We start from the raw sequence: 24,915 nt of genomic DNA, 5'->3' as shown, positions 1-24,915 counted from the left end.
CGACAGCAACTTGTCTGTTCCCCTTCCCCCAATTCCCCAGCACTGTTCCCATCCCCCCAATTCCCCAATAAAAATCTTAAAAAAAAAAAAAGAATATACCTTTAACGCTGGAAGTATATACAAAGTAGTATAAAATACTGGATAAAACTGCCTTTGCCTTACCACTAGGTGGCAGAAATGACAATTAACTGCATTTGTTTATTTCCTAAAGGGTTAGGTGACCATGTTTTGGAATTAAATTGATGTTCTGCAAATATATTCATGTTATTTTTCTGTGTTATGTGATTAAACATATAGTTTAAAATATTTTATTGATTAATTTTGCTTTCACTTTTCAGTGCTAATGAAGGCACAGGACCTTTTAAGGTATTTTACTTTTATTTTTTATTAATTTACAAGATGACCTTGTAGCATACAAATTTAAGAGTCAGATTAGCAATCGTATGGAGATTGTCTTCAATTACACTAAGTATAAATAAAAATTGTTGAAATACAAAGTACATTCAATAATCTCATAATAGGTTTATGAGAAAAGAGTTAAGTAGGGATTTGTTATTAATTCAGAACAATGGTCTAAGGGAAAATAAGTAACTTTCAAAAGTCTAAAGCTAAATGCTATGTTAATTTGGTGATAAAAAAAATGTTTCAAAGCATGTTTTGCATAGTTGGCATTTAGAGTTAGGTATGAACTTAAAATTTTATTTGCATGTAACATTTTTGGCTCAAGTTAACCTGCCCTAACTTGTTACTTTAATCATTTACTGAACATGTAGAGGTAAGAATGAACTCCTTTGTAACTTACTTAAGTTCAGAGTTGTCTTAAAGGCTCCAGTATCACAGGTGCCATTGTACACATTGTAGCTTCTATGGTATTAGTTATTCAGAAAAGGTAGCTTTTTAAAAGAGGCAAATCAGGCCTTATAGTTACTTGGAGTTGTAGGCCTTATAGTTACTTGGGGTTGTAAATATATATTTTTTAAAAAGGTGACTTTAATCTGTTTGGATTTTCAGTGACTGTCAAAGTCTATACTAAAATTTGGGTAAGTTACATTTGGTTGGGTGTACTGTTTTGTGTATACAATGGCTTAGAAACATGAATTAAAGCATAGGAAAAGATGGGTACTTCTGTGGATGAAATATATCATAGATGTTTCCCAGAGATCAGCGGGATGGAGGAAATGCAGTGTTTAAGTTTGGTAACTTTGAACCCCTTTTAAGTTGTAAAATATCAAACGTAAGGTGATTAACTTTAGGAAGTTCTCTCAGAGTAGTGTGGTGGGTGGGAAAAGTGGCATGTAGGTTTGTATATGGGACAAATACAGTGTCATATGCTACTAGAATTTCTGAAACCATCTGTCCAGAAACCTGGACAGTAGCTAGACAAGTCAACAGAGGATTAAAACCTCATGAAGAAAGAACTAGAAATTAAACTGAAATATTAGCCTATTGATTTCCACAAAAGCACATGTGCACCTAAACTATTTATGTAGTTCTGATGCTCACACATCTAAAAAATATGATGACAATACCACCCATGAGGTGTTTTTACCCCGCTTCCCCCCAAAATGCGAAGCTAATTACACACCTAGATTTAATTACTAATTTACAGGAAATCCAGGGGGCAAAGAAATATGTTAAATGACATTGAAGGAATATAATCCAAATCTATTGGGTTGTTGGAAAAGTCATGACACATTTTTGCAACGAAAAACAGAAAAAATATGTCATGGCTTTTCCAACAACCCAGCAGATAGTGCGAAACTACAGGATAAACAATTCTGCTTCTTCAGCAAATAAAAGGGGACGTATAGAGGGAACATGTAGATAAAATATATTGACTAAAAGAAACTCAAGGGATATCAACTAATTGTAGTGTATGGAGTTTATCTGGATTTGAATGAAAAATAAACTAAAAAATTTATGAGATAATAGCCCCAAATTGGAAACATTCCAAATACCCATCAACTGATGATATATAAAATATGGTACATCCGTACAATGGAATATTATTTGGTAATAAAAAGGAATGAAGTACTGATACATGCTACAACATAGATGAACCTTGAGACATTATGTTAATTGAAAGAAGCCAGGCACAGGGGCCGGCCGAGTGGCTCAGTTAGTTAAGAGTGCAAGCTGTGAGCAACAGGATTGCCGGTTTTATTCCCACATGGGCCAGTGAGCTGCGCCAGAGCTGAGCTGCTGCTGCTGAGCTGCCAACAGGTGGCAGGGTGGCTCAGCTGGTGAGAGCACATGCTCCTAACAACAAGATTGCCGGTTCGACTCCCGGATGGGATGGTGGGCTATGCCCACCCGCAACTAGATTGTACACAGCATCTTGAGCTGAGCAGCTGACAGCTGCTAACTGGCGACTGGATTTGGAGCTGAATTAGCTGCACTCTCCACAACTAAGATGAAGGACAACAATTTGGCTGTTCCCCTTCCCCAATTCCCCAACACTGTTCACCTTCCCCATTCCCCAATAGAATCTTTAAAAAAAAAAAAAAAAGGAAAGAAAGGAAGGGAGGGAGGGAGAGAGAGAGAAAGAAAGAAAAGAAAGAAAGGGAGGGGGGGATGGAGGGAGGAAGGGAAGCCAGGCACAAAAGACTATATTATATGATTCTATTTATATGAAATGTCCAGGACAGAGAAATTCATAGAAATAGAATATAGATTAGTGGTTGCCAGAGGCTCAGGGGAGAGGGGAAATTGCGAATGACTAGTAATTGGTATAGGGTTTTATTTTGGATGATGAAATGTTCTGAAATTAGATAGTGGTGATGGTTGCACAACTCTGTAAATATACATTGAATTGTATACTTAAAATGGTGAATTTAATGATATGTGAATTATATCAATAAAGCTGTTAAATTTTCTAAAAATAAGTTAAGATCCAATGAAAACTTTGAATAGAAGCATTATTTGTAATATAGTGTATACATTTTGAGAATACAAAAACATCTGGTAAAAATATATGCATAAATTAGAATTTTAGTTTGAATCCATCATTGGTTATTACATTTTTTTTCATGAGCTCTTTGTTTTATTTTTATTCTCTAATGTCAGCTCTAAAAACAATAAAATGATTTTCTAGGTAAGAAAATTGAGACAATTGGTTAAATTTGAACATATACTAGCTATTTTTTTATATCAAGAACTTTTAAAGTATGATAATGGTGTTATGTTTTTAAAAAGGGTTCTTTTAGAGATACATACCGATGTATTTACAAATGAAATGATATCTCTGGGGCTTGCTTCAAAACAAATGTGGGGAATGGGGGCCAAGAAATAGTTGGGGTGGGAAATGGGTGGCTTGTATTTAAAACAGATTGTCCTTGAGTAGATAAAGCTAGGTGATAGGCATATGGGAGTTTATTATACTATTCTCTCACAGTTTTTGAGACATTACTGATGATACAGATGTTAATTTGCAGGATTTATGTCTATGAGAGGTGATGAATGTATTGTTTCAGAAACAAATTGATCCTGTTAATTTATTTTGTGACTGTTTTTACTTTGCTAAAACAGCCTTTTATACTTCGTTAACATGTTGGCAAGCTTATTGTTTTTTGTTTTAATTCTGTATTTATAATAGCATTCTAGTTACAGCCTTTGATATTATAGCTTAGTATTCTCTACTTAAACAGCTGTGTTTATACCTTGTCTTTTGAGTTCAAATAAATATGTTTGACTAGGATGAGTCCTGGTTAAACTTTTCACCATGTAGATCTGTGGCGTAGAAATTGTAAACCCTATTTGCTACATTCAATTAAAACATGTTTCACAAAGCAGTGATATTGTCCAGATAATTTTTCCCAGGCATCATTTTTTAAAACTTAAACATTCTGAAAAGTAGACAAAATAGAACCTCCATGCATCTGTCACCTAGCTTTACCAATTAACTAATGGCCAATTTAATTTGTTTTATATCTCCATCTGCTTACCTTCCTTCTAGTATTATTCTGAAACATAGCCCCATCATTTTGCTACCTCATCTGTAAATATTTCAGTATTCTTAAAAGATGAGTCTTTTTTAATGACCAAGTATCATACCCCAAAAAAGTTACAAAAATGTCAGTATTATGAAAGATAAAAATAAAGTGGCAGAACTATTCTAGATTAAAGGAGATTACAGAAACATGACAATAAAATGCAATGTGTGATTCTGCATTACAGCCTGGATTGAAATAAGGACATTATTAAGACAACTAGAGAAATTTAAATTTGGACCTATTTAGAAATTGCATTGTATTGTTAAATTTCCTGAATACTTCCATAAATTTCCTGATAGTTATATTATAGTTATATTGGAGAATCCCATTATACTGAGACAATAACTGCTGGTATGTTTAAGGATCAAATATCTCAGTGTCTACAAATAATTCTGAAGTGGTCCAAGAAAATAAATATATGTATATATGTGTGTGTGTATATATATATATATATATATATANATATATATATATATATATATATATACACACACACACACACACACACACATATATACACAGACACACACACAGACACACACACACGTACATAGAAGAGATAAAGCAAATACAGCAACATACTAACAATTCATAAACTAGGTGAAGATTATCTGGGTCTTCATTGTGCTATTCCTACAACTTTGTAAATTCGCCATTTTTCTAAAGGTTGAGGGTAGTAAATGAAAAAAATTAATAATTTATTATCATATATCTAGTCAGTATTCAAACTTTTAATTGTCTCAATTGTAGTGGGTGTTGCTTTTGTTGTTGGGTTTTTTTTAATATTTTAAGTTTAGGGTCCAAGTAAAGTTTACACACATTGTGATTGGTTGATAGGTCTTTAAATCTGTTTAAGTTTTTCTTTTTTTCTTGCAAGTCATTGTTGACAAAACTGAGTCATTTGTCCTATGGTTTCCTTGAGATTGGGTTTTGATGTTGTATCTCTGTGGTATAATTTAACATGTTCTTCTGTCCTCTGTCTTTCCCATAAACTGGTAGTTAAGTCTGAGTGTTGATCAGCAGGTTTGATTTGAGGGGAGCAAGGAAACTTCATAGGTAGTGTTGTTTTTGTCCATCTGAAGGCGTATAGTATCTGGTTATTGTGTAATGTTAGTAGCCATTGGTGCTCAATGGCTAAGCCTATTATTTAATAGGGTTTGAAAAATGTTGCTATCATTCCTTTTATTTGAAATACTTCTAAAGAGAGAAACTTCGCTTTATCTATTTGGTTAACCAGTGGTACAGTTCATATGGGAAAGGCAGGATAAATGCTTGATTCTTTCCCTTTGCTTACCAAATTGAACATAATGAGTTGGTTCATTAACATACTCCAGTCATAACCAATTTAAGTATTGTTTTTGTTTTTACTTTAATATGAACTCATGGATTTAAACGTGTGGTTTAAATCTTTTTTGGCTATTATCCTTATTGATGTTCAAATTGTCCTATCATAGGTATCATAGCCTATGATAGTTTCCTTGCTATCTGATGCGACACGATGTTTCATGCTCAACTTGTACGTCTCTTGCCCTAGATGTGGACGGAATCAGTCATTCCTCCAAGGCGTCCTAGTTCCTTTTGGTGCTATTTCAATATCACCATCTGTTTGCTAGGTGTTCACTTTGCTTCTGGGTTGGTAACTGTTTCTAGGCCTTTTCAGTTGACAGAGGTAGGAATTTTTTCTGGGTAAAATATAATTATGAGTTGATACCGTCATTTTAAGACATTTTTAGTGGTATGCATTATCTAAAGCCAAAAAATAACTGAACATCTTAAATCTCCCTACAGATCTTAAACTAGCTTATTGTTTTAACTTAGCAAATGATCTGTTGTGTTATAGATGACAGGGAAGATTGCTGTGCTTGATTTCAAAGAAGTAGAATCCTGTGAAATTTTTTTTCCTGTTTATTTGCAGATGGTAGGAGGCTGTTAGGCATAACAGAAAAAATGATGAGTTAACTATTTAGGTGAGAGCTTGTTTTGAAGCCTTAACACAAAAAACAAATTGTCTTATAAAAAAGCTGGATCTGATTTGTATGGGGAAGAAAATCCTGTTCACTTGTGAGCCTGGGGTATGAGGACTAAGGTTAACCACATGAGAAACCCTAGTTTTGAACACCAACACCAACTTTTTTTCTTTTGGGTATTGGCAGATCTCATAATTCTGTTCTGGGTGATCTAAAAAGTATACAGTAGTGATAACTTTAGCTAAGCTAGATTAATTTTAACAAACCCTTGGGATAAAGTGCTCACCAGGAATTAAGAAATGAGAGAAATTGGACTGTTTTTTGCTGGTATACCTGAAGCCTGCTATTGAGATGGTAAGCCCTGGAAACTGACCTTCAGAAATGCACTGGTTGCAAAGCAGGCATCTGTCTGGATGATTCAGGAGAGCAGCTTCTCAGGGCACCTGACTGGATTCTTATGCGAGTCACACAGTGCCACCTACAATGAGGTACCTTCTTGGGAACTCAGCCTGGGGCACTGCTATATTTCCTTTTTAAGAGGACCTTAGCTTTGTGAGATGATTCCTACATCTGCATTAAAAGAAAGGGAACTGCCATTTTTGTCTGTATTATATCAGTATCATGGTAACAACTAGGCTCTCTATAAGAGTTAAATGCCTTCACATAAAGAACAAAATTATCACAATACACCAGCAATAACTCTTAAGTGCTTATTATGTGCCAGGAATTGTGAATAGTTATTTACATACATTATACATTATATCACTTTCCTCATGGTAATTCTATGAGGTAGGTGCTATATTATCTCTATTTTACAAATAGGGACATGGAGACACAGAATGGTTCAACAACTTGCCATAAGACTTGCAGCTAAAAAGTGGCAGAACCAGGGTTTAAACCAGGCAGTCTGTCTCTTGGATACCTGCACTTAACACCTATGCTATGTATTACTACCCTATGGTAATAAGGGACAGATCTATTGTCAGGAAAGGTCTTTAGAAACCAAACTACGGATGAGAAAACTGAGTGCTGTTATGGAACAAATGTGTGCCTCACCTTCCTAGATCCTCTTGGTAGCCATTCTGGACTCCCTGTCTGCTAGAGCTAGAAAAACACTGCTCAAATTTTTCTGACAGATATCCTTTTAGTTCTGAATTACCTCAGCTTTTCATTTGCATTAGATAGTATCCTCCTTAAAATTGCCTCAGAGTGGCTGAGTAAGCATTAGTTTCTACTTTAAAACCCTGCGGTCTCTCCACCTGTTACCTCAGACCATTGGATCAGATTCCAACCATATATATCTTGATGTTAATCTTTTTATTTTCCACTTAAAAAAAAGAGAGCCCTTTACTATGGAAAATTTCAAACTCATTCAAAAGGAGACAATAGTAAAATGAACACCCCTGTACATATCACTCAAATAATTATAAACTCATGGCCAATCACATTTCATCTGTGCCATCACCACTTCTCCCATATAATTTTGAAGCAAATCCCAAACTGTGTGTCAGTAAATAATTGAATTTGTTTGTAAAAGATAAGGACTTTTTACAAACATAATAACGATACTATAATTTTAAAAATTAACAGTAATAACCTAATCAAGTATCCACGTACTATTTAAATTTCCTAGATTGTCTCATGAAAATTGTTTTGTAGGTTTGTTTAAATCAGGATCCAAATAAGATCACACATTGTAACTGGTTGATACATCTCTTTATAGCCCTTACATCTTTTTTTAGTTTAGCACTTCCTCCCCCGTCTTTTATTTTTCTTGCAGTTTTTTGTTAAACCAGGTTGTTTCAGACATTTAATCTTGGGTATTCTTTCTCTGTCAATAAATTTTACTCTGTTTTATTTTTGATGAGCTATTACAATAAACCAGTAAGCCTTTCTAATAAAAAAATTGGTTACCATACTTTTCAGAGAAGGGAAGCTAAGCAGGAAAATTATTTCTTCTTTGATAGGTAAATTAACTCAGATTTTATAGTAATTTTTCATAAGTCTGTTGAATCATCTTTGCTATAAAGTTTGCTTTAAGGTTTATACATTTCTTGTATATTTCATCTGAAAAATATTTATTTATTTATTTAGCCATTGGAAAAGAAGTTCGTACGAGTTTCAGGAGAAGCAACTATTGGGCATGTAGAAAAATTCCTCAGAAGAAAAATGGATCTTGATCCAACTTGTCAGGTAGAGTACATGCATGTACAAGTTCAGGTGAAGTTGTGAGGTTTCCTTACGCAAATTGAAGAAAGAATTGTCTCTAGGATTTCATGCACTAGCTTTTGTCTTATGCTATTGTAGATATTATAAATGCTAATTGATATTGGTACACAGTGACTCCCACCCCAACTTTAATCACATTTAACTTACTGTCTGTTTTTCACTGCCACTGCTGACCATCTATTGGTGTCAAAGAAAAACTGAGGATATGAGAGCTGTTAAAGAGCTTCTAGAGCCTAAGTTCCAGCTATTCCTTTTTGGTAGGAGAGCAAGAGATTTCCTGTTATCCATCCACTTCTCTTCAGAGGACAGCCTTGCATTTATCAATTGCTCAAGTATAACAAGCTAGCACAAGACACCTAGAAAAATGAAATATCTTATATAGACCCTATTTTTTAAGGATTGAGAAAGATCTCCCATCAGAGCTATATAATATGTTTTTTATTGTTATAAGATGAAAACCTCAATCCTCACGTATTTTTTAACATAAAGTCTAAATATACTCATAGTTCTTGTAGCGTGGGCCAGTGAAAATGCACATTTGTATAGTTTTGCTTTTATAATAGTTGTATTTAAAAGAGATTTTTGTTATTTCTCATCATGTATAAAATTTCATAGAATAATTTTTATCTAAAATAGCTATCTGCTGTTGGTTAAGTTAATAAATATTTTAAAGCTGGCTGAAATTTTGCTAGTGTTTTTAGTACCAACATCTGCTAATAGTAGATATGTATTAAGTATACATTAAATCCAATGAAATGTGACTTCTACTGAGCAGATGCTGGCTGTATCTCATGGCAACTGAAAGCTAATAATGACTTATCTATCACCTTGTAGCCATAGCGTATTTGAAGTTATTTTTAGTCTTTTGGTTAGAAATAGATAGCTGTTTAGAGACTCCTGGACAAATAATTGTGAGTAATCCCATAATAGTCTATTAGTTCTAAAAGCAGAAATCAGAAGACTTGCACCTAATTGTATAGAATAACTAATGTAGCACCCAAGAGGTCTTCCTTTAGGATATAGATTATGTCCTCTGTGGCTAGATATTGATCAGAGCACAATTACCATTTATAAGTTTCACATTTGGTGTTTTAAGAAATTTAGAGCTTTGGTTGCTAAATGTGGGTTTTTTTCCTCGTATCATAGAATCCAAGGCTTTTAGCATTTTGGAAATAAAATGATAAAAAACTTACTTCAGCCTTTAATTTTCCTTGTCAGCTGTTGCCTCTCTGGATAAATATTTCTTTCCTATTCAGGTACTGTGTAGCTGGTAACATTCATAAATTATTATTTCACCAAAATGTTAAAATAATGGAACAGAGAATTGTCAAATATGCAGACCTATTAATGCGTGTCTAAAATTGTTACACCTTGTAAATCCAAGAGACAGCAAAGAGAATTATTTCTCATATGAGCAAAACATTGAGCTAGTTAACCATTAATCAAAATAAAATTCTTGGTGAATACAGTCACTTGAGCCTGCTATGCTAACTTCTTTCAACCAGTTAGTCCCAGATAGGAAATGTGTGCTTTGTTTACAGATACATGACCTCCATATATGGTTATTTACTAGCAGGAATGGATGATTACTAGGAGACTGTTAACTAATGATGAACCACCTTTAAAGTTATTTGTGGCGGATCAAAATTTAAAAGGAAAACAGTTCTAAAAGATAAAAAATATAGATCATGTGTTCTTAAAAGAGATGTAAGTTAATTCAAAATAAGAAATCAATAATTACTGAATAAATTTCTTTCACCCCCGTGCCTCTGGATTACATTGATTGATTTTGAACTCACTGATGTCTTATTGTATTTTGTTTTATTGTTGTTATTGTGTGTTCTTCTGCGCACTGTTTGATCTTCAGCCCTTATTTTGCTTTTATGAAATGAGATTTAGAAAATATATAGCATTGATCACTAAAAATTCTTTATATAAAAGATGTGATGTTAGATTTTGTTGTTAATCCTACCATAATTAATTCCATCTTAAAAGATGGGTTCTTTTTTAATTTTTGTTTATTTAGTATATGACCATAAACCTACTATTAAATGGTTTCCAAATCTTTTTAAAGAGACTCTAATGTATCATATGGTGTATCCCTACCATTCATTTATCTATTGGTACTAAATGAAGCATCTCTGTTCTTGGCCTTAGGAGTACAAAGATAAAACGGAAAATTCGCTCCATCAGGGGACTCAGAGTTGTGTGGGAAAGATATACAAGTAAACAACTAAATGACAATAGGAGATGAGTGCAGCAAGAGCACAGAGTAAATGATTTTAACTCTGAAGGGATGAAATAATGGATTTGAAAAATGGATGGGAATTTGCTAGACAGACAAAGAAAAAAAGAACATTTTCTCAAACATAAGAGTATGTGTGAACAAAGAGGAATGAGCCAGTGTGGTAAAAAAAATCCTGGCTTGGAAGCTGTGGTGTGAGCTGGCTTTTAAAAAGAGAAGGGGTTTTCCTCCCTTCCCTAAGACTACCTTCACATGCCGATTTCTGCTCTGAGATTCAGAAATATTATAGTTATCCTTTCTGTCTAAGACTTGACATTCCAGAAGGCAGAAAGATAGTTCAGAAAAGAGTTAACAAACACCTGAGTCTTCTCTGTTTAGAAGGGCCTGTTTACAGGGTTAGCCCTTGCCTGGCATCTAGGAACTTGGCTTGTTATCTGCACTAATATGAAAAGTTCCCAACTCATAAGGGTGTTTCACTGTGCCTAGACTGTACAAACAATGGACCTATGATGAACACCTACTTTCCTCTGGGAGTCTGGAATTTGGTAGTTGCTAAGCAGAAAATGATGACAACATGACCAGCCCTCAATAAAAACCCTAAACTCTGAACCTTAAATTAGCTTTCTTGGGCAGAAACATTGCACGATTGGCTGCATTTCCACTACTAGAGAAAGGACTCAGGGTGTTATCTCCTCCTGGTGGGAGTGGAGAGCATAGGAAACCTCTGCATGGATTTCTCCAGACACAACCTCCATTTTTTTCCCCCTACTGATCTGGCTGTGTGTCTTTGCTGTGTTGCTATAATAAATCATAGCTGTGATCATGCTGAGTTCTGAGAGTCCTTCTAGCAAATTACCAAATATGTAGATCATGTTTGTTGGACCCTCAGGGATGGAAATCTATTTGAATGAAGTAATTTATGAAATATTTACAGGCAAGTAACTTTGAAAATCAGCATGTGAAATGGGAAACAATTTAAATATTTCTCAGGGGAATGGATATGTAAATTATGATATATTTATACACTGGAACATTATGCAGCTGTGAGAGAGAGAGCTAATTATGAATTCCAAAAGAGTCCATGGCATATTAAGGTTTTGTTTTTTTAAATAAAAAATTTGTAGACTAGGGGCCGGCCGAGTGGCACATTGGTTAAGAGTTAGCTTGGGAATGCCAGCTCTGAGCAGCAGGGCCCCTGTTCAGATCCCACATGAGGGCCAGTGAACAACAGCTCGACCTAGAGTCACCGGCTACAGTGTAGGCTGCAGTGGGCTGGCGTGAGCTACTGTGTGTGGCCGACAGCCGGCGTGAGCTGCCATTCAATGGGAAGAGCGTAGTGATAATACCAACATGGGCCAGTGAAGCAATATCCTTCACAACTAGACTGAAGAACAAAAGGACAGCAGCTTGTCTGTTCCCCTTCCCCAATCCCCCAATAAAATCTTAAAAAAAAAAATGTGTAGACTAATAATATGTGGCATAATCCCATTTTTATAAAAACAAACCTTGTATGCACAGATAGCATCTAGAACCGTACACATTAAGCTGTTAGTAACTGGCCAACCTCTGGGGGTTAAGATTAAGTTCAAAAGAAAAATCTAGTAAACCATAAATGTATACCATGTGGTAAAGCCCACTAAGAGTGATGGTTTCTGCATTGCTCAATACATAATAAAAACATAATGAGAGTTCCAAATTCTTTAATTTTTTATGGATCTAAGTTCAGTGTGCAAGATCTGCTATTGTTGCTTTCAGGTCCTTTTGCAAACAAGTATTGCTCTGCCAATTTTAAAACTGGTAAGTATGAAACACAAAATTGTTACTGATCGGAGATGATGCATTATGAAATAGCACAGGGGTTGACAAACTATGACTCATGGGCCAAATCTAGCCTGCCATCTGTTTTTAGAAATAAAGTTTTATTGGAACCCAGACATACCATGGCTTCTTTTCATGCTACAATGGCAGAATTGAGTAGATGTGACCTATGGTAGAGTAGAGAACCTATGGCTCACAAAGCATAAAATATTTATTATCTAGCCCTTTACAGAAAAAGTTTGCCGAATCTTGAGATACACTTAGGCTTGGAGAAAGATAGACCTGGGGACAGACCTGGGTTCGGATCTGGACTTTGCTACTTACTAGCTTTGTGACCCTAGGGAAGTTTAATGCCTTCACCTCTTAGTATTCCTATCTGTAAAATGGGGATTATAATACCTAGCTCACCGGAATGGGAAGATGAATGAGGAGGTAACACGCGTATGTCAATATAGCATACCATATGGTATACACAGTGGCTGCTCAGTTAAATGCAACTGCTTTTACTATTCTTCCCCAACCTTGCTGAAGGTTTTAAAATGGGAGATTAACATGTTGGCAGTGTATAGAATTTTTAGAGTAAACAGACCTTGAAGGTAGGAAATCTGGTTAGAAGCTGGTTTCAGTGGCATAAGCCTAGGGGATGCAGTTAAAGGAATGCTATGAACTTAAGATAGACAATATTATGAACCAAGAAGCACAGAACTTCATCATTGATTGCATGTAAGAAGAAAGGAAAAGGAGAAATAGGAGTCAGAGATGATATTCTGGTTTAAAGGACAAGGAGAAATTTCATGCCATAAGCTAAATAGGGATGTTATGAGATGGAGACAATTAAGTGATATATATTAATAAGATATTGAGGACCTAATCCCATTTTAAGGCAATGGGAAAAGAGCACTCAGTGAAAGACAGAGATTAAAGATTTGATTTTCTATCTTAGCAAGTAGTTATACTGGAATCTTATTACGTTATAGTATATAACTATATAACAATGTCATTCATTATAAAAATAGATTTATCTTAGAGCTTTGACATTACTGAAGGGCTGAAAAGTCCTTGTTAAGATTGTTCCATCCATAAAATAGTTCACATGGTGTGTACTTTATGTCAGGGTTAGACTTTCCATTGTTGGAAAATGAGTTATTCCTTGTAAGAGAATTATTCAAATAACTAAAGATTGCCTTTTTTAAGCATTGTATACCCTTTTAATCATTTTATCCTGGAACTTTTTTAAAAATGTACTTTCCTGCACCTTATGCTGGAATATATCAAATATGATTTTAACTTACTCTCAGAGATTTGAGGAAATTATTTTGAATATTGGCTGTACTATGCTGTTATCTTGCTATGTCCTTTAATGCTTTTTTCATTTTACTTTATTGACTTTTGTAAAATGTTCCTAAAATCTTTCTTGAGAGTGTTTCATCAATCTAAAGCAAAATAGTGAAGTGTAGCCTGGAAATAATTATGTTGATTTGTCTTAATTTTTTCATGTTTTTTTTTTTCTTTTTTCTTTTTTTTCCTCATGTGCTTTTTGAAGCAGTAAAGCATCTGATACTTTTATTTGCCCGTAGGTAGATATCATCTGTGGTGATCACCTGTTGGAACGGTATCAAACTCTAAGGGAAATTCGACGTGCAATAGGTGATGCAGCAATGCAGGTAGGTCTTAGATGTTAAGACATATTCTACAATTTTCTTAAAATTGCCTGGATTGTAAATAAAGCTAATATTTATCAAATGCTTACTGTGTGTTAGGCATTTTTCTAAATGGTTTATATGGATAAGCTGTTTTATTCCTCATAATTCTAGACATAGGTATTTTATCCCCCATTTTATTTTTTAAAATATTTTTTAAGATAAAGTTTAATATATACATTATTTTCAGGTATAAAACATAGTTATTCAGTTATTCCCCCATTTTAAAGATAAGGAAACTGAGGTACAGAAAGGACATGTAACTTGACCACAGTGAGTGAGTGGGTGAGCCATGGCTCAAACCTCAGGTTGTTTGATTGTCGAGGCCTTGCTCTTTTTTCTCTGTCCAGCACTGCAGTGTAGCTTTGAAGACCATTTGACTTTAGAGATTCACATACCATTTCTTGCTCAATAGATAAGAAGTCATGGTAATTATTTTGATGTTTTAATTAGCATGTAATATGAGTGAGAATATATAATGTGAAATCTAGTCAGGATAAATGAAAAGCAAGTACATTTTTTAAAAAGTTCCATGATAGGGCCGGCCAAGTGGCGCGTTGGTTAAGAGCTGGCTTGGGACACCAGAGGGCCCCAGTTCAGATCCCACATATGAGGGCCAGTGATACTGCCCTCTACAGCTAAGATGCTGAACAACAGCTCAACCTGGAGCTGGGCTGCCATGAGTCGCTGGCGATGGCAGGTGGGTTGCCATGGGCTACCGTGTATAGCCAGCGGCCAGCAGCCGCTCACATCCAGAAGCCGGTGACTGATCTGCCTCACCCGGAAAGAGCGCAATGATGGTGCCAACTTGGGCCAGTGAAGCAACGTCCTCCACAACTAGACTGAAGAACAAAAAAACAAAGGATAGCAACTTGTCTGTTCCCCTTCCCCCAATTCCCCAAGAAAAATCTTAAAAAAAAAAAAAAAATTTCCATGATAAAAAGAAAGATTCACATATTCTAATGTATCACTGAACCTAGAATAAATTGTTTTAAGAGCTATATGGCTCTGAGAAGCTTAAAATATTAGTAAATATTTTAAAGTATTGATTTCATAAGCAGCTCTCAGCTTAAACAAATTTTTGTTTGTTAGACATATAGTTCTTTGTTTTCATATAATTGCTTATACTCAGTGAACTACTTAAAATAAGATACAGACTATTATAAGAATTATCTTTTAGAGTGCATTATGCAGTTCCTTGGAAGAAGCAGAATGAATATACACAGGCATTCTTATGTGCATACATACATATATATTATTTAATGACATACAATGAAATACATGAGTTTTGACAAAGACATATACCTCTTTAACGCAAACCCCTTGAGATTTAGAACACTACGCTCATCCTCAGAGAGGTCTTTTTTTTTTAATAGCTTTATTGCGATATAATTAATGTCATATAACTCACCCATTTAAAGTATACAATTTAGTGATTTTTAGAATATTTAGAGTTATGAAATACCACTCAATCAATTTTAGAACTTTATCACCCCAAAAAGAAACTCCATACCCATTAGTACTCATTCCTTATATAACCCCAGTCCTCCAGCCTTTCTCAACCACTACTCTACTTTGTATTTCTGGATTTATCTATTCATGATATTTCATATAAATGTTATTGTATGATATTTGTTATATGATAATGTTATTGTATGATATTTCATACAATATTTTGTCTTTTGTGACTGACTTCTTTTACCTAGCATGATGTTCCCAAGCTTCATTCATGTTTTAGTATGTATCAGTACTTTGTTCCTTTTCGTGGCTGAATAATATTGGGTTGTCGGAAAACTCATGATGCATTTTTGCAACAAAAACACAGAAAAAATACATCATGACTTTTCTGACAACCCAATATTATGTTATATGAATATTCAATATTCAAGAGAAGGCTGAGATTCAGAAGAGCAGCAATAGAATTAGTTAAGATCATTAAGAGCAAAGATGTGTCGTTGAAGACCAAGGTTAAGATCATCCACACCCTCATATTCCCTGTTACTATGTACTGATCTGAAAGTTGGACAGTGAAGAAAGCTGACAGGAAAAAATTGATTCATTTGATATATTTGATATATATATGGTGTTGGAGGAAAGCCCTATGGATACCCAGGACCACCAGAAAGACAAACAAGTGGGTCCTAGAGCAAATTAAGTCTGAAACATCACGGGAGGCAAAAATGACAAAACTGAAGCTGTCCTGCTTTGGGCACATCACCAGAAGACAAGGTTCTTTGGAAAAAACAATAATGCTGGGCAATAATAAACAATAAAAGGCAGCAGGAAAAGAGGAAGACCCAAATATGAGATGGATTGACTCCATAAAAGAAGCCTTAGGCATGAGTCCACAGGAGCTGAGCAGGGCTGTTGAGGACGACATTGTGCACATCACTCATTCATAGGTGGCCTGGAGCTGGAGCTGACTGAATGGCACGTAACACACAAACACACACACATAGATATTCTATATTTTCTTTAACCATTCATCAGTTGATGGGTATCTGGGTTGTTTATACTTTTTGGCTAATATGAATGGTACTGTTTTGAACATTGATCTACAAGTTTTTGTGTGGACATGTTTTTATTTCTCTTTGGTGTATAACCAGGAGTGGAATTTCTGGGTCATCTGGTCACTCTGTTTTTAACCTTTGAAGAGAATAGGAGGAGCTGAGATCTGGGCAGTTGGACTAAAACCATGTAGAACTTTAAGGCCTTAGTGTGAACTTTCGATTTTAATTGAGTTAGGTGAGAAACTATTGATGAGACAGATTTAAGCCAAGAACAGAAGTAACATAATCTGACTTATGTTTTAGAAAACTCATCCTGGTTGTATAGTTTAAGAATGGAGACATCTAAATTTAAAATATAAATAGTATTTATATATTCATATATGTTTATATGGAATATAAATATAGACAGATATAAATTTGAATTATAAGTATCTCATTTCATAAAATATGATTTTATACATGTATTAAAGTTGTTTTGAGTTTTTGGGTTTTTTTTAGATTTTATTAGGGAATTGGGGGAGGGGAACAGACAAGCTGTTGTCCTTTTGTTCTTCAGTCTAGTTGTGGAGGACGTTGCTTCACTGGCCCATGTTGGCATTGTGATCATTGTGCTCTTCCTGGGTGAGGCAGATCGGTTGCCGGCTTCTGGACGGCCGCTCACAGCGGCTCTTGGCAGCTCACACCGGCTGCCAGCCACTCACGGTAGCTTATGGCAGCCCACTGCAGCAGGGGCTGCAGCCCAGCTCCAGGTTGAGCTATTGTTCACCATCTTAGCTGCAGAGGGTAGCATCACTGGCCCTTATGTGGGATCCAAACCGGGGCCCTGCTGCTCAGAGCTGGCGTCCCAAGCCAGCTCTTAACCAACGTGCCACTCAGCCGGCCCTGTTTTGAGATTTTTAATACAGCTTGTAAACTATACTTTCAGTTTTATATCTTTGCATATCAATATATTGTTTTCCAAGTGATGCTTTCATTTCTGAAACAACTATATGCAAAAAATATTATGTAAAATGTAATTTGTATTCATGTAAAAACGTTAGTAGAATCTTTCTATTTATGCTATAATACAAAGTCATTTAGTTTGATAGGCTAATTAGCCAAGAACAGATCTGTCAGTCCATGGCCAAATATGGTATGGGATTATGCATTATTTGGCTTGTTCTGTGTTTTGTTTTGTTTTTTAAGATTTTGGGGAGTTGGGGGAGAGAACAGCATTGGGGAATCAGGGAAGGGGAACAGACAAGTTGCTGTCCTTTTGTTCTTCAGTCTAGTTGTGGAGGATGTTGCTTCACTGGCACCTGTTGGTATTATCATTGCTCTCTTCCCAGGTGAGGCAGTCGCTCGCTGGCCATTGGACAGTGGCTCACGCAGCTCACGCCTGCTGCCAGCCAGCCCCGCTGCAGCCTACGCCATCGCCAACGACTCATGGCTGCCCAGCTCCAGGTTGAGCTGTTGTTCACCATCTTAGCTGTCGAGGGCGCGGCATCACTGGCCCATGTGGGATCCAACATGGCGCTCCCAAGTCAACTCTTAACCAACGCTCCACTCAGCCAGCCCTTATTCTGTGTTTTTAAATATTTTTTAGTTTAAATTCCTTTAGCTAGGCATGTGCTCTCTGGTTTACCACTGGTCTCAACAGTCCCTGTTGACTAACGTATCTTAACTCATATTCATTTATGTTGCTTTCCTGGCCCTTGTGGGATTTTAATTTGTGAATCTTTTTCTAGAATTCTGGTGAGTTTTCACTAGAGTTGCCAGGAACAGAGGCCAGATTGCAATGGGTTGAGTAGTGAATGAGAAATGAGGAAGTGGAGCCATGGAAAAGCTTAGCAAAGAAGAAGACTAAAAGCTAGAGTAGGATTGGAAATGCAAGGCATGCGTGACATCACTCCCTTATGTTGCTCAAAATAGGCCATTTGCTTATGGCACACTTCCCCAATGAGTCTTCCTTTTTAGCTAGTTTTCTAGTCCATAATAGATTAGAAATAGTACTTTAAAATGGTGGATTGCTTGCTGGATGCAGCCTTGGTGAGAGCACAAAGAATGAAGAACTGCTATCAAGAGAGGAGATAGAAACCCAAAAAAACAAATAAAAGGACTCAGAAACACAGTATCTGCGTCATTTAATATAGGGTTAAGTTGCCCAACAACCCCTGACTGAGGACTTCACTGTGTTAGTTACTGTTCATAATGATGACTCTGGATATCAAAGAAAGGTTAAATTGTACTGACCAGTCTTCAAGGAGAAAGGAAAATACAGAGGGTGCCAAAAATATATATACACGGACCAGCCAAGTGGTGCGTTGGTTAAGAGTTGGCTTGGGACGCCAGCGCTGAGCAGCAGGGCCCCGGTTCGGATCCCACATTAGGACCAGTGACACTGTGCCCTCTACAACTAAGATGTTGAGCAACAGCTCAACCTGAAGCGGGGCTGCCGTAAGCGGCCGGCAGCCCGGGTGAGCTGCCAAGAGCCGCCATGAGCGGCCGTCCAGTGGCTGGAGACCAATCTGCCTCACCTGGGAAAAGTGCAATGAAGCAACGTCCTCCACAGCTAGACTGAAGAACAAAAAGGACAGCATCTTGTCTGTTTGCCTTCCCCAATTCCCCAGTGCTGTTCCCCTCCCCCAATTCCCCAATAAAATCTTTAAAAAAAATGTATACACATTTTAAGAAAGGAAAACTACTAAAATTGTAATGCTCACTATATATCAATAACAAAGATGAATGCAAGTCACATTTGACTTCTGCAATAACAAGAGGTGTTCAAAGTGGTTCCCATCAGCGTCCAGACACTTCTGATTACCGCGAACTGCTGCTTGAGCAACACTGACCAAAGTGTCCATTTTTTTGGCACCCTGGTATATGATATATTAAATGGATAAGAGTTCCAAAGTTTTCTTATTTATAATAGTAGTGAGCTGCATTTATGTGGAAGTAAATGTTTCATTTCTTAGCAGATCTATGATGCTTTATGATAATTGAGTCTCTTTTTAAAGAAGCCCAATGCCTGGGTGGTCTGTTCAGTAGTCTGTGCAGAGGAAAGGTGTATCTCTTTTCCGAGAACTGCTTAGCCATAAACAATCCTGGCTAACTATGGATACCTAGTAGTTTCAGAATTGTCTCCTGACAGTCATAAAAAAGGCACATTGTCAGGAAGTGTTTGGTGATACGGTGAGTGAAGAAGCAAGTTTATTTATCTTGAACCCTTTATTCTCTTTAAATCAAAGAATTTCACATTAGTGTTGGGTTATGAAAAACATACCATCTTTGGCTTGATTGTTTACATAACTATTTGTCAGATAATGGCAAAACACTTGTTTTCCCTTTTCTTCTCAGGATGGTCTGCTGGTCCTTCATTATGGTCTTGTGGTTTCTCCTCTGAAAATTACTTGAAGATTCTAGGATTATTAGCAGAGAAACAAAATAAGGAGGCTTCTGCAGGATTGCATCTCACCAAAGATTTTCACGAAACATAATTGCTACCACTTTGTGCTGTTTGAGATATAACTTACCTATTTTCAGCACCAAGCATCGTAACATTTATAAATACAACTTGGAATGATGAAATGCATCCGTTTTACTAGAGACTATATCTAAAAAGCATCCATAGCTCAGGGGGAAGTTTTCAATTGAATTTTTAAATTCCTTGTGATTTCAAATTCTTTGACATTGATTTTGCTTCTTCATCTTTGATGTAAGTCGGTTACTATTCTTTGTTGAGCCATATTCCTTTCAAGTTGGTGGTTTGGATTCTGCACTCTGGAATGGTATTGGTTGAGCAGCTATCCTTTTGGGAAAGAAGTATGCTTTTGAGCTGAAAATTAAAAGACAGTCTTTGTTAAACTACATATAGACTGTACCTCTCAGACAAAGACCAAAACTATTGGCCACTTTTGTGTGTTGCCATCATATTTTGAACTTTTTATGTTTTTTTGTGGGTTTTTTTGGTTTGGTTTTTTTTTTACTAGCAACACTACTAAAGAGATGTTATTCACTTCTAAAAGGGATAAATTTTCATTATTCTGTGTGAAAAACTGTCTCCTGCAGGGTTTATGGCCCATACATAAGCCTTCAGTGTAATAAAGACTTCTTGAACATATCTTACAATAAGGGGTGCCTCTTTGCAACAATATTTTTATTCCTTGAATGTTAATTTTATTAACATTTTATTTGAGTATATAGTGTGACTGTTAATAACTTTGTAATGACACTGCTTCTGAAAGTAATAAAAAAATTGAGAAGTTTACAGAATAAATACTCATTCATTGTTTCCTCAGTAAGTCAGTTTAATGTTCATTTTTCCACTACTTTGTCACTGGGATAAAGAATATGGATGTTTGAGACCTCACGCTCTTGCATACAGAGATTTCAGTTTTAAACATTATTTTGCCTTAGATTAGCATTGTGATAGCTTTCTAAAAGAAATATTTTGTATACCCTATTTTACTGTAAAATTTCCAAGTCTGCATAGAAACAATTACAGTTGGGTAAGGATTGGCAATTTTTTTGTAAAGAATTTGTGAATTGTGTATAACTCTCCTAACATTTAATTAAAAATTTTTAATAAAAATTTATTTTAACCTATTTTGAAATGTTTTTGCTTATTGTGGGTTTAAAGAAATAACCTCTCCTCACCACCCAAAAATAACCCAAACTCTTTAAGAGAGGAGGTATCGATCAAAGTTCAACTTTACCATCAAATAGCTATTTTATAAACATCTTTACCTTAACTGATTATACTAGATGTGCATTTGACAATAGACAGAATAGCAACTATGGAATTCATTGCCTCTTAAATGTTTCTTGCACAAATTACTTAATATTTGTATTCTTGTCCCATGTTAACATGTGTGTCAGGAATCTCTAAGACCACACTAAGGTTCAATGGTTCACAGGACTATGGGGACTCACAGGACCCAGAAAAGCTATTATACTCATGGTGATAGTCTATTACAGTGCAGTGAAAGGATACAGATTAAAATCAGCAAAGGGAAAAGATGTATAGAGCAGAATCTGGAGAAACCAAGGCACAAACTTCCAGTGAAGGAAGACACAGGGACAGTGTTTAATTCTCCCAGCAGTGATTGTGATGTGCAAAATGTTGCCAACCAGGAAAGTTCCCATCAGCCTCAGTGTCTAGGGTTTTTACTAGGAGTCGGTCGCTTGGGCATGCAGTACCCGTGTGATTGACAGCCATTGAGACCCCAGCATTGACATAGGCCCCAGGAATAAGAAAATAGGCATTCACCAAACATCACATTGTTAGCATGAACTGGTGTGGCCCAAGGTCTCAGGCATACAAAGACAGGACATTCCAACATCTCTGAAGTTATAAATTATAGTAACGTGGAATGATAACTCATTTTTAAGTAGAATACCAAATGTTATTATAAACACTTATGCAATGAAGAAGACAAAAGAATTTACCATTTATTAGACATTATATGGACAAGATTAAAATTAAGGGAGTTCCTTCAAGGAACTCACAGCCTTTGGGTTACACATATCTCAGAATTGTAAAGGCGGATACTGGTAAATCAGAGCTACAAAGAACTCTACCCTTTTTCCCCCCCTCTCTCCTGAACTTGACCTCCAAGAATCGCAAAGAACTAAGTTTTATCTGGTTATATCTATTTGGCCTGTTGTTACTACCAGGCAGTAAACTATTTTAAGTGCTGATTAGATTGGTTTACATATCTGTAACCCCAAATCAATGCGACCTTGGGCTATATGAACAGAAATATAGTTTCAGATCGAGGGAATTTATACTTCTAACCTCCAGTGCATCTTGTGTCCAGTTCTGGGGAGCATACCTCAAAGGTACTGACAGATGGGAGAGCAATGGGATAAGAAACAGTAGGTGGGACCCAGAAACCAAAAACAAAAAGATTGAGCAATAGCTTCTGATTCACTTGGAGAAGTGAAAACTTAGGGGTGAGGAGGCAATACTTGGTAGCTGTCTTTAAATAAGAAGATAAAAGATTAGATGAGGGAAAAGCACAAACAAGAACAAATGCCCAAGAGACTTCGGGTAAGATGGAATAGACAGACGCTGTTCTAACTGCCTCCCAGGATCACACCAAAATTACAAATAATTTATACAACATTCAACTTTGGAAGTCCCCTGAACACTAGATGAACAGAACCTCTAAATGAAGGACTTAAAGAGGAGGCCACGTCTAGTCCGGTAGGATGGGTGGAGATGAGAGAGGGCGAACCCCGTGAGGGATACCTCAGGGGTGGGGAGGCTTCTCCGGTTGGGGGAGAGACCCTCCAGCTCCACACCGAGCTCACCAGCCCAGAGTTAATTTGCCGGGAAGAGGAATTCCACGATAGCTGGCAGTAGAAATTAGTGAGGACTCTCTTTGCTCAACTCGGTGAGGCTGAGAGCAGCTAGAGAACCAGTGAAGCCGGCACACGGACTCGCTCGCTGGTGAGCACTCGCCCGGTCCCTGGTGGAGGGAGTGGCTGTGTGAGCGGGGACCAGGAGCCTGGGGGAAAGGACTCAACTGAGTGCCTTTGGCTTGGGAGCTGGAGGTTTTGGGACCATTGTTCCCCTGGTGTGAAGCATGCACACGAGTACAGGAGGGCCCCATTTTTTCAGGGTTGGGCCCTCCCACAGAGGGCCAGGTACCGGACCGCATTTGTCTGGTGGGATTGGCACAGGAGGGTGTATGTGCATGTGCGCATGCGGCCTTGGATCCCCACCCTCCACACTGCTTGTGCTGCATAGCCAGGGAAACGCCTGGCAGGCGCACTCCAGATCCAACAGGCTGTTCATTGAGACTCAGGAGTGTGCTAGCCGCCTTGGGTCTCCGCTCTGCACTGCACATGCAGAGTTGCCAGGCTGGCGATTGGCTGTTGCGTGGCTCAGCCTGATCTGCGAGCGGCTGATGAGGACAGGCTGAGACAGGGAGTTTTCATGGGAATGTTGGGCTATGACCTGTGCACCTGTGTGATCTGGCCGGGGCTTTCCTGGCGGGTTTGTGTGGGCTGGTTGCCGGTGCAGGAGAGCATGCTGCTCTGACATAGTGGGGGCCACTGACCACATCCTGTGGTGCCTTGGGGGCCTGCCTCACCCACTTAGAGCTGTGTTTCCAGAGGCACCCAGAGCCCATGGTGCCTGGCCCCCACCTCCGCAGGACACAGAGGGTTTTTTGCAGCAAGCAGACAGCCTGCAACAACCTGTGAGGATTTTTGGTGGTGAACACGGCTCCAGAGCACACAGCAGCTAATTGCGGGAAGCTCACTGCAAGCCTGAGAGGGAGGCCGGTGCATGATGCGTTGAGCCCTTCCCCCCCAACAGCTGGTGCTGAGTCGCCCAGAGTCTCTCCATTGCTGAGCAAGTGGTCTGAAGATTAAAGCAGGCGGAGAGCACCTTTTTCTTTTTTCTTTTTTTTTTTTTCTAGGTGATCTATCTACTACATCAAAGCAATCACAGAGCGACAGCCAGAATGAAGAAACAAAGAAACATGTCCCAAGTAATCAGAAGAAACCTCTAGAAATGGAACTAAATGAAACAGAGGTATCCAACCTTTCAGAGACAGGGTTTAGAACACTGGTGATTAGAATGTTTAAGGAACTTAGTGAGGACATAAAGAAGGATAGAAAAATCATAAAAAACAACCAGTTAGAACTAAAGAATATAATAACTGAAATAAAGAACACACTCAAAGGAATCACCAGTAGATTAGATTAAACAGAGTATTGGATCAATGATTTAGAAGACAAAATAGCAGAAATCACCCAGTTGGAACAACAAAAAGATAAAAGATTAAAAAACAATGAAAATAGTTTAAGAGACCTGTGGGACAACATCAAGCACAACAACATTTGCATCATAGGACTACCAGAAGGAGAAGAGAAGAAGCAAGAGATTGAGAATGTATTTGAAGAAATAATGACTTGAAAACTTCCCTACCCTGGTGAAGGAAATCGACACACAAGCCCAGGAAGTGCAGAGAGTTCCAAACAAGCTGAACCCAAACAGGTCCCCACCAAGACACATCATAGTTAAAATGGCAAAGATTAAAGACAAAGGCAGAATCCTAAAAGCAGCAAGAGAAAGACAGCAGGTTACATACAAAGGAACTCCTATAAGTCTAACAGCTGACTTTTCTACAGAAACGCTGCAGGCCAGAAGGGAGTGGCAGGAAATATTCAGAGTGATGCAAAATAAAGGCCTACAACCAAGGTCGCTCTACCCAGCATGGCTATCACTTAAAATTGAAGGAGAGATAAAGAGCTTCTCAGAAAAGAGTAAGCTTAAGGAATTCATTACCACCAAGCCAGCATTGCAGGAAATGTTAAAAGGGCTTTTTTAAACAGAAGAAAGGGGAAAACAAGCTAACCCAGGAAGACCAGAAATACAAATAACAAAATGGCAATAAATATGCACCTATCAATAATCATTTTAAATGTGAATGAGCTAAATGCTCCAATCAAAAGACATAG

The 24,915-nt window shown here is 37.2% G+C and overlaps 1 protein-coding gene across 1 annotated transcript in view; it reads left to right on the top strand.

The window, feature by feature from the left end:
• Positions 1-21,020, top strand: part of PCGF6 (polycomb group ring finger 6) — a 29,173-nt gene extending 8,153 nt beyond the window's left edge. The window contains exons 7-10 of the mRNA XM_019636415.1: positions 339-366; positions 8,054-8,152; positions 13,829-13,915; positions 19,798-21,020. Coding sequence (XP_019491960.1) covers positions 339-366; positions 8,054-8,152; positions 13,829-13,915; positions 19,798-19,854 — 271 coding nt within the window. The 3' untranslated portion in view covers positions 19,855-21,020. The remainder of the gene's footprint in view (positions 1-338; positions 367-8,053; positions 8,153-13,828; positions 13,916-19,797) is intronic.
• The last annotated feature ends 3,895 nt before the right edge of the window (positions 21,021-24,915 follow it).

This window comes from Hipposideros armiger, unplaced genomic scaffold (assembly GCF_001890085.2).
Source record: "Hipposideros armiger isolate ML-2016 unplaced genomic scaffold, ASM189008v1 scaffold_28, whole genome shotgun sequence".
NCBI lineage: Eukaryota > Metazoa > Chordata > Mammalia > Chiroptera > Hipposideridae > Hipposideros > Hipposideros armiger.
Note: the sequence above shows the minus strand (reverse complement) of the source record. Positions and strands in the feature narration are given on the sequence as shown.